General features: G+C 44.2%; 1 protein-coding gene across 3 annotated transcripts in view; it reads left to right on the top strand.

Moving 5' to 3' along the window:
* The window catches only part of LOC136833457 (uncharacterized), a 67,471-nt gene that overhangs the window by 6,830 nt on the left and 49,789 nt on the right, over positions 1–10,852 (top strand). For all 3 annotated transcript variants that reach the window (XM_067095645.1, XM_067095646.1, XM_067095644.1), the window contains exon 3: positions 10,597–10,650. In XM_067095645.1, the coding sequence (XP_066951746.1) occupies positions 10,597–10,650 (54 nt within the window). The remainder of the gene's footprint in view (positions 1–10,596; positions 10,651–10,852) is intronic.

Genomic DNA, 10,852 nt, shown 5'->3' with positions numbered 1-10,852 from the left:
CAGCCCGGGGCTCTCCCTGCCATCGTCACATGGTGCAGACCTTCGGCCTGAGAACGGGCACCTGGAGGCCCTGGACAGGCATCCAGGGGTGGCCTGAACTTCTGCGTCTGCAGAACCAGACCAATCTTTTCCAGGTCCTGGAAGAAACATGCCTGGACCTCTGGATGGCCTGTTTCAGGAGAATGGCCTTGATATTTGACAAATGCACTGGACCTCTAAAATCTGGATTTCAGGTCCCAGTGGCTCCAGAGGTCGTTATCTCCAAGAAGTTCCCCACCCCTACCTCCATCAGGCCATACAAGAATTCCTTGGGATGGTCAACTACTGCAGAAGATTCATCCCGGGGATCGCTCACACCATGGCCCCCCTGAAGGGATGACCAAAGGCCTTAGTGTGGGGACCCGACCAGCAAAAGGCTTTCCTCCTGATGAAGGCCTCCCTCACCAAAGCAACATCTTTGGCCCAACAGGATCCAAGCACTCCCCTCCAACTGACGACCGATGCCAGCAACGTCGCCTGCGGGGCAGTGCTGAAACAGATCATCAGAGGGACCCCTCAGCCCATCGCTTTCTTCAGTAGGAGGCTAAACCTCGCTGAGTCCTGCTACAGCACCTTTGACCAAAACTCCTCGCAGCGTACCAGGCAGTACGGCACTTCAAGTTCCTCCTGGAGGGGACGCCCTTCATAGTATGGACCAACCACCAGCTGGTGGTCCATGCCTTCACGAAGCTGGGCGACGCATGGGCCTCTAGGCAGCAGTGGCACCTCACAGCCATCGCAGAGTTCATTTGCACCATCAGGTACCTCCCCGGCAGGAAGAACCCAGTAGCCGATGCCCTCTCGAGGATCAAGATTGATTCCGTACAGCTCGGGATCGATTACGAGGACCTCGCCCGCGAACAAGCTGCTGACCCTCAGACCCCAAGACTACCATACAGCCGTCACGTCGCTGAAGTGGAAGGATGTGCCCTTTGGCTCAGAAGGATCAACATTATTGAGCTACATCAGTACCGGATGCCCCCGTCCCCTGGTACCCGCCTCCAGACATTGGTTGGTTTTCGACATCATCCACAGCCTGTCCCACCCCTCCGGAAGGACAACAGCCAGACTGCTGACTGAGAAGTTTGTCTGGCATGGCATATGAAAAGACGCGACGGTAGGGCAGCACACCAAATTGGGGGTGGGTGAATTCCCCCAGCCAAAGAAACATTTTGGGCACATCCACGTCGACATAGTAGGACCTCTTCCCCCATCAGGAGGGGCCAGATACCTACTGACAGTCATCGACTGCCCCACCAGATGGCCCGAAGTTACGCCCATGGAAGAAGCCACCTCCAGTGCATGCGTGGAAGCCCTCCTCTCTAGCTGGATCAGCCGGTTCCGTGTCCCGGATGACATAACAACAGACAGGGGACCCGCTTTCCTGTCCGAGCTGTGGACTGCCCTGGCATGTCTATTGGGGACCACTCACCACAGCATCACCGCCTACAACCCTGCAGCCAACGGAATGGTGGAAAGATTCCACAGGTCTCTGAAAGCGTCCCTCATGGCTTGTTGTTCTACTGAAAGCTGGAAGTACCAGCTACCCTGGGTTCTCCTCGGGTTGAGAACCACCCCCAAAGCCAACGACGACCCCTCCTCAGCATAAAAAGTCTATGGGGAGACTCTGGTAGTCCCAGGGGAACTCCTCACAAAGAACAGGGACGACATAGGAATGCAGAGGCTCTGGGACAGGGTTGGATAGTTCGCCCTCTGCCAGAAGACATTCACCGACAGGGCGTTCCCGTTCATGCCCCCAAGATGTCCTTCTCCACCCACGTCTTTACACCCACCCTTGACTAGACCCTACAGGGGACCTTTCCTAGTCCTGGAAAGGAACAAGAAGGCATTCCGAATAACCATCCATGGATGGGAAGAATAGGTGTCAATAGATCTTCTCAAACCTGCATTCCTGGAGGGGGCCAACAGAGGAGGACCCCAAGATGATCTGCAGGATACGGCAGCCCCTCAAACAACCCTGGTCTGAGGAAGGAGGCAAGGACGTCCCTGGAAAACCCAGAAAACTAACGAAAATACACCACAACAAACCACTACAGAGGACATCAGGGAAGTCAACTACCCTCTCCAGTTGACATCAAGTAAGAGAGGCCCCCTTCGTCGCCCCAGAAGATACCTGGTTTAATCAGACGTTACCTCCGTTTTAGGGGGGAGTATTGTAAAGTCCCCACTCAACGCGTTTTCTGTGGAGAACATCCCGTTTTCTGCGGTGCCTTTCCCCGACCTAAGGTCGAGCGGAATATATATTTATCATCACAATTATAAACTATGTATAGTCTTTCCAAGCAATCATTTCTTATGTACAAGTAACAAGATATTTATTTCATATGTCAGACATTGTTTATCACTATGTTCTCTGTATGAAATTGTCCTGTCTTTTTAAGGAACTTTTAAGAGGTGCAAAAATACGAGCAGGTAAAAGAGAACTGCTAATTTATTCATGATCCAGGTGGTTTATATAGCGGCAGACTGGCGTCGAGCTGCGGAATACAATGGGAGCCTCAGTGAGGGAAGGGGCCCAACGACGTTGATGTGAATGTGGCCGAAGCGTCGCCTGGCTGCGGGAACTCGCCTACCCCAGACTCAGTGTGACATCCCACCTTGCTGGTTTGGCACTGCCTTGCCCAGGTCCTCGCGTCCTTCCGCACTCCGTGCCAGATGAATATCCCTGACTGCAGTTTGGCCGTCGTCCTGCCGGAGGGGTGTGAGAGGCCGTGGATGACGTCGAATACCTGGCGGCGGCAGGAGGCCGGCACTAGGGGGCGGGGCTGGCCGGTATTGATGTCACAGAGGAGACTTGGGCCGCCGGGGGCGAGGGACACATCCCGCCACTTCAGGGACATGATGGCGGTGCAGTAGGCTGGGGTCTCTGGGTCGGTGGCTTGCTCCCTGGCGAGGTCTTCGTAGTTGATCCCGAGCTGCACCGCGTTTAGCTCGACTCTGGAGAGGGCGTTTGCCACAGGGTTCTTCCTGCCGGGGAGGTACTTGATGGAGCAGGTGAACTTGGCAATGGCCTAGAGATGCCATTGCTGCCTGGAAGACCATGTGTCCCCCTGCTTGGTGAAGGCGTGTACCAGTGGCTGGTGGTCCGTGTAGATTGTGAAGGGCGTGCCCTCCAGGAGGAACTTGAAGTGACGGATTGCACGGTACACTGCGCAGAGTTCCCTGTCGAAGGTGCTGTAGGGGGCCTCTGCGGGGTTGAACTTCTTGCTGAAGAAGGCGATGGGCTGGGGGCCGCCGCCAATGACCTGCTCCAAGACAGCACCACAGGCGACGTTGCTGGCATCCGTCGTCAGCTGGAGGGGGGCGTTGGGATCCTGGTGGGCCAAGGCGGTTGCCTCAGCGAGGGCGGCCTTCATCAGGGAGAAGGCCTGCTGCCGGCTGGGTCCCCACAACAAGGATTTTGGTTGGCCTTTCAGAGTTTCTGTCAGGGGAGCTGTGATGGGCACGACCCCGGGGATGAACCTCCTGTAGCAGTTCACCATCCTAAGGTACTCCTGGACGGTCTTGACGGAGGTGGGGCTGGGGAACCTGGTGACAGCTGCGACTTTGGATGTGAGTGGGCGGACACCCTCTGGGGATACCTCATGGCCCAGGAAATCAGCCTTTTGGACAGCGAAGGTGCACTTGTCAAAATGTACGACGAGGCCGTTCTCCTGTAGTCGCTGCAGGACTGCTTGGATGTGTTGCTGGTGCTCACTGTGGGACCTGGAAAATATAAAGAGAAGGTGGAGAAGGCGAACACATAGGACCCGAAAGGCGTGATGATGGCGGTCTTTGGTGTGTCCTCTGGCATGACTGGTACCTGAAAATAGGATTTCAAGAGATCCAACTTAGTGAATATTTTGGCCCCATGGAAGGAAGCCGTGAGGTCCTGCATGTTCGGCAGGGGGTAATGGTCAGGTTCTGTTGCAAGGTTAAGTCGCCTGTAGTCACCGCAGGGTCTCCAGGAGCCGTCCGGTTTCTGCACCATGTGGAGGGGGGAAGCCCATGGGCTGGAGGCCTTCTTGCAGATTCCCATCCACTCCATTTCGGCGAATGCGTTCTTGGCCTGCTGAAGGCGCCACGGGGGAACCCTCCAGAACCTCGTGTGCGCAGGGGGGCCCTTTGTCTTTATGTGATGGTAGATGCCATGTTTGGCTGGGGCCCCGGGGATCTGGTGGAGCTCGGGCCTGAAAACGTCCGGGAACTCTGTCAGCAGCTGTGAGTACTGGTGGGGGGCGGCAGAGCAGATGGTGGGTGCCTTGGGTCCCGTTGCCAACGGGAGGGACTGGCAGGAGTCAGTGTCGAGGCGCCCGGCGCATCGACTGCCAGCCTGAAGGGGCAAAGAAATCTGCACCCAGGAGCGGGGTCCTTATGTCCGCGACGACGAAGTCCCAGGAATATCTCCAGCCAAGGATGGAGATCGACAGGGGCCTGGTGCCGTAGGACCCGTTGGCGGCTGTCAGGAAGGCAGCCGGGTCCAATTCTCACTTGAGGTCCTCTCTGGATGCCAGGAAGATTGATATAACGGGTCCCTTGTCAACCAGCATCATCCTGCCGGAGACGGTGTCGCAGACGTAGAAGCCTACTGGTTCTGGGCCCCTGGTTTCTTCTGCTGCCATGGCGGCCTGTCCTGCTGGCCGCCGCCTCCCCAGTTTTTTTGAACGGGCGAATGAACAGGGTGGCAGGCAGTTCCAGGCGTCCTTGCCAAACCGCCTGTGGTAGTGGCAAAGCCACAGAGAATTCCACCTGTTGTGAGGCGCTGGGTGCCTCTTGGCGACAACGGTGACGACCTCCTGATCTGCGCCTTCCTCCTGCTGGATGGTGCTGACTGGTAGTGCGGGTGCTGGTACCCACTTCGTTGCCCTCACAGAGTCCGTCAGGTTCTGTGCCGTGCGGATCAGGCCATCGAGGGGCATGGCGTAGGGCTCAGGGATTTGTGTCCGGACCCCCAGGAGGAGCTGACGAAGGAGCTCCCGCGACAGGCTTATTTCGTTCTGTTTTCCGGTGCCGTCGGTTTCTGGGAGGGTGAGGAGGTCTTGAATCATGCCCCATGACTCCATGACACTCTGATCCTGCCACGGGCTGACGGCAAGGTCGAGGGCGCGGGCGGCCCGCTCGGTGACCGGCAGGGAGCATGCCTCGAGTAGGGACTTCTTCAGGAGGTGGTAGGTGAGGGGCGTGTGGCGGACACCCACGGGACGAGCTTTCTGTAGGTTTCCTCCGGCAGGGCGTTGAATACTGTGTCCACCTGCAGCACCTCGTCGTTGAGTTCCGCCAGCCTGAACTGGCTCTCGACCCTGTACAGCCATGCTGATGAATTCCCCTGCATGAACGGCGGCATTTTTATGGACAGGGCGACCCGTGATTGTCCTGCTGGGCAGGGCGCAGAGGGGAGAGGCGACATGGGCAGGGGTGTGGGGAGCGTGAGAGCCTCGGCACGGGACGGGCGCAGGTGATATGGGAGGGAGGTAGGCAACCGAATCCGCAAGGTTAGCAGTTAACTGAACGAGGGAAGGGATATCTGCGTCCATGCTCGCTCTTTGCCCTCTTAACTGGAGTAGGGTACTCGCATCAAAACGCACTTGGAAGCGCGCCGTGTGAGTCCGCTAATGACGCTGGTGATTTTGCCGACAAGTGTCAGCACGCCCAAATGCTGGTTCAGCGCCGTAATTAGTCCACTAAGGGCATGAGTAAGTTCCGGAAGCCAAGACTGAGTCGCCGTATGGGTCCGCTAATGGCTTCGGGAACCACTCCGGGGTCACCACTTTAAGAGGTGCAAAAAAATAAGCAGGTAAAGAGAACTGCTAATTTATTCATGATCCAGGCGGTTTATATAGCGGCAGACTGGTGTCGAGCCGCGGAATACAATGGGAGCCTCAGTGACCTGAGGTCAATAATAAATAACAATAAATAAATAAATACAGCAATCGAGTACATTTTACAATGTGAAAATAGACGGAAGTGAAATTGGATACAATCTTGATGCTTGTGAAAGAAGAAACATACGATAAACAATTGATAACAGGTAAACAAATATATACATAGTTTAAATGATTGAATTTACATGACCTGGCACGTTAGGCGTGACTAATTGTAGAGGCACAGAAAATGGGACGTCTCCACAGAAAACTTGCTCAGCAGAGACTTTACAAATGACTTTACAGATGACTTTACAAAGTAGTTTGACCTCAGGTCACCTGTAAATATTTGTACCAGCGGTCTCTGAGCACTACGCAGACATCCGCAACCCACTTTAAAAGCAGCTATTTTTTATCAATAAATCAGCAGTACTTGTCTCCCTGCTCATTATTTCGCACCTCTCTCACAAGTTTGAACCATTATATATATATATATATATATATATATATATATATATATATATATATATATATATATATATATATATATATATATATATATATATATATACATATATACATATATGTGTATGTATATATGTATATATATATGTATATATATATATATATATATATATATGTATATATATATATATATATATATATATATGTATATATATATGTATATGTATATATATATATATATGTATATATATGTATATATATATATATATGTATATATTTTTATAACATATATGTATATATAAATATATATTATATAATATATATAACAAAGATATATAACGTTCTTGAAAAAGCATATATATGTGTTTATATATATGTATATGTATATATATATCCCATATAGGTATATATGTATATATATATATATATATATATATATATCTTATATATATATATATGTCAATTTATGTATAGGCCATTGAATGATATATAAAAATACACCCCGCTTATATAACAGAGATATAGATATATATATATACTATATATATATATATATATGTGTATATCCTATGTATATATATGTATATATGAATAGATATATATGTATATGTATATATATATATGTATATATATATGTAATATATTTGTATATATATATGTATATATCCATATATATATATATATATTTTACATTCATGTGACTAGAGATTCTGTATATACTGTATGTATGAATGTTTATATATATGAATAATTATTATTACAGTATATATTGCATAAGATGTATATGTATATATTATATTAGGGAGATGTATAAATGCATATATATATGAATATATGGTGTATTTTTTTATAAATACTTCTGCTGTGCCTCCTGCCTTATTTTAGTATTAATATACTCCTAACAAAGACCAGAAGAACGTTCTTGGAAAAGCAGAGAGGAGAGGGCTAGGCTGTGTTTTCAAAATTAACACTTCCTAACGGCTTATAAGTTGGTATTAGAGACCTATCCCACAGGGAGGTTTTTCATCAGGTCACCTCTAGTGAGGGTGTTCTTAAGCATTCCTTTTCTCTGTCTTATGCATCGGCGATGTTTTTGTCAATTTTCAGACTGCCGGAGGCTATTGAATGAGCGTTGTTCACAAAAAAAAGACACCCCGCTTCCGACCTAGGGTAACAGAGAGAGAGAGAGAGCACAACCATCTTAGAGAGGACACACACGTCAGTGTCTGTCCTTTGCCCCTTCTGTCTTTTTTACTAAGTGAATAGACGTAACGCGTTGTTCCAACTCCCGGGCGTCCGTTGCAGTGTGCAAGTTGCGTGCGTGAAGGTAAGTCTGGAATTGACAAGATTTCGTCGATCTGCTGGTATTTCTTCCACTGTACTATTTCCAAATTTTTCCCCTTCCTCAGCCACTGACTAGAGATTCTGGTGGAATCATAAGTCCTGTATGAAGTCTAGTATATGAATAATTATTATTACCTAGTGAGATTGCATAAGATATCCCCTTGCAGTAAGTAGGGATTAGGGAGAGGTCAAGCATAGGCAATATTCAGTCAGTAATGAATATACTGCGTATATTTCGAGCACTTCGTGTGTGCCCCTGTATATATACTCTTGTAACGTTACACGCGTCCATGTTTTACCAGTGAACAGGGACGTAGAAGGAAGTGCTCGAAGTACATGGATGCAACGTCCAAATAGTGTTTTAAGGGCCTTTTTATCTTCATACACACACATATATATAATATTTATATATACAGGTATATAATATATCATAGTACATATATAATGTATATGTATAGAATATATATATATAAATGTATATATATATATAATATATATATATATATATATATATATATATATATATATAAATATATATGTACATAAACATTCATATACATAAATATATATACATATACACATATACAATTATAAACATACACATGCACATATACACATACAAATATATACATATAAACATAAACAAATATACACAACATACATATAAATGTATATATTTGTATATATGATATATATATATATATATATATAGCAAGAAATATATATATATATATATATATATATATATATATATATAATATATATATATATATATATATATATATATATATATATATATATATATATATATATATATATATATATATACAGATATAGGTACTAAATCCAGAAGTAATGGCTCTTTCTGGGTGAGTTTGCTTCTTGTCATGTTATGTGTTTAGCACTGCAAATCAGTGGGATTTTGATTAAGGTTCCAAGACTTTTTCATGCTCCTAAAATATAGTCCACTGTTTAACGGTAAGAGGCCTTGAGAATTCATGGTATCAAATTGTGTTAGTTTTGGAACACTTAGGCATTATTCTGTGTTAGTTTTGGAATACTTAGGCATTATTCTGGATAATTCGGTATTTGCAAATTCATCTACCTCTGATCGCAATATTTAAATCTTTGTTGTTGTTTTTTTTTTCAAACCTAATGCAACTAATAAGGAATCATTTTCTTGATCATGGATTTCTGTTAAGTGCTTGGAAGTTTGTCCAAAGTGGGTCCATGAGAGATCTTATGAAGAGAAGTAAAAGCTACCTAAATGCAACATGTAAACTTTCAGAGACGCATATAAATGTCCATGACATTCATCGTGATATAGAATTTTTAAGTAGTGCCTGTTATTATTAATGGCTCAAGGAAGGCAAGAGACTGAGCAAATTGCTCACCAGGAGGAAATATTTATTGTATTTATTTATATTCCCATTCCTAGAAATCGTCCTTCTGTGCTTCGTACTTAGTGATGTTTATTACTTTTGTATATCCCACTATTCCATCTTCAGGTGTGTCATGCATTCTTAGTTCAGTGAGCTAACTCCTAATCTTAAACCTTTTATTCTATCGCTTGCTTGGCTTTCATTGTGAGCAGCTGGCCCCATATCTTTTCATTTACAATGGTATTGGCTGGGAGTAATTGGTGGATTCTGCTGAGCCAGGAACTTTATAATTTTATCCACTTGAATGTAAAGAATACATCCTCTCCATTTTCTTTACTTCATACAGGTCTCTCAACTTTTATCCTTGAAGGTTCTGGCTAAACTTAAAGTAAACAACAGAATTATTAAAGGGAAATGTAACTGAGCACAGAAAATATGTCTGGAGAGGAAAAGGGAATTTTGGATTACTGGGGGCAACTTGGCGGGGGTAACTGGTGGATTTTGCTGAACCAGAAACTTTTTATCCACTTAGATGCAAAGAATGTATCCTCTCAACCTTCTTTACTTTCGTACAGGTTTCCATACATATATCCATGAAGGTTCTGGCTAAACTCTGAAGCCAACAACAGAAAAAATGTTTTTTTTTTCAAGGAGTCTTGATATAGGATTGAATCAAGCAAGAATAGTACTGATGAGGACTAAATGGGAAAAATTTTGTGCGAACAGTGTAATGAGCTAGTATATTTACCCCAAAGCTGATCACTCGTCTTCCTTAATGGAAAATGAAAGTATAGTGCTCAGATTTCATAGGTACTGAATTAGTTCCTTTGGTGCTCTTCAATATACTTTATCTGTTAATGAGTTTTTCATCTCTTTTCTGTCACAGATTTTATAGTTTTGTGAGCCTTAATGAGTCCTCAAAAATCAACTTTCCTTACCACAGGAAACTAAAAGACATCATACCAGAACTACTTTTATGGCTAAAAAAATAAACGATGAGGTCTACGTTAATATTCCTATCAGTTACATTCTGGGCGATTAGAATGTTACATTTATGTACCCAGTGCCTCTGTTCTATTTCATTTTCATACAAAGCAGGGAGATCCTCATAATTATATTTCAATATTTATTGAATGTGTTGAATTATATAAGAAATCTCAACAGAAAGACATGAGTTAACGTTTGCCAGTCCTGTGTGTTGCAGAAATATATATATATATATATATATTATATATTCTGTTATATATGGTATTAAATATATATATTACTAAATATATTATATATATATATTATATTTATATATATATATATATATATATATTATATATATATATTATATTTATATTATATATATAAATTATATTTATACACATATATATATATATATATATATATATATATATATATATATATATATATATATATATATATATATTATGTATATATGTATGTGTATAGTATATATTGTATAACATTATATCCTCTAATGAAGTTAATTTCAACAGTCGGAATCATCTAATGAAGCCCATGAAGAATCAAGGAGAAAAATGCTTAGGCTTGTAAGTATAAAATTGTTTTCTGGTTCTCTTGATTTACTCATTGTTAAAATTGTGTCCCTGAAAACTCCATTCATGCAACGAATGACTATGATGTAAACAAAAATGTCCGTCGTGTTCTCCTCCTAAACAGGTGTATTTCTGGGTTATACGACCTGTGCCACTAGGTTAAATATCCATTCAGCACATATTTCTAGGTAAATTC

This window comes from Macrobrachium rosenbergii, chromosome 51, assembly GCF_040412425.1.
Source record: "Macrobrachium rosenbergii isolate ZJJX-2024 chromosome 51, ASM4041242v1, whole genome shotgun sequence".
Lineage (NCBI taxonomy): Eukaryota > Metazoa > Arthropoda > Malacostraca > Decapoda > Palaemonidae > Macrobrachium > Macrobrachium rosenbergii.
This window is presented reverse-complemented; position numbering and strand designations above follow the sequence as displayed.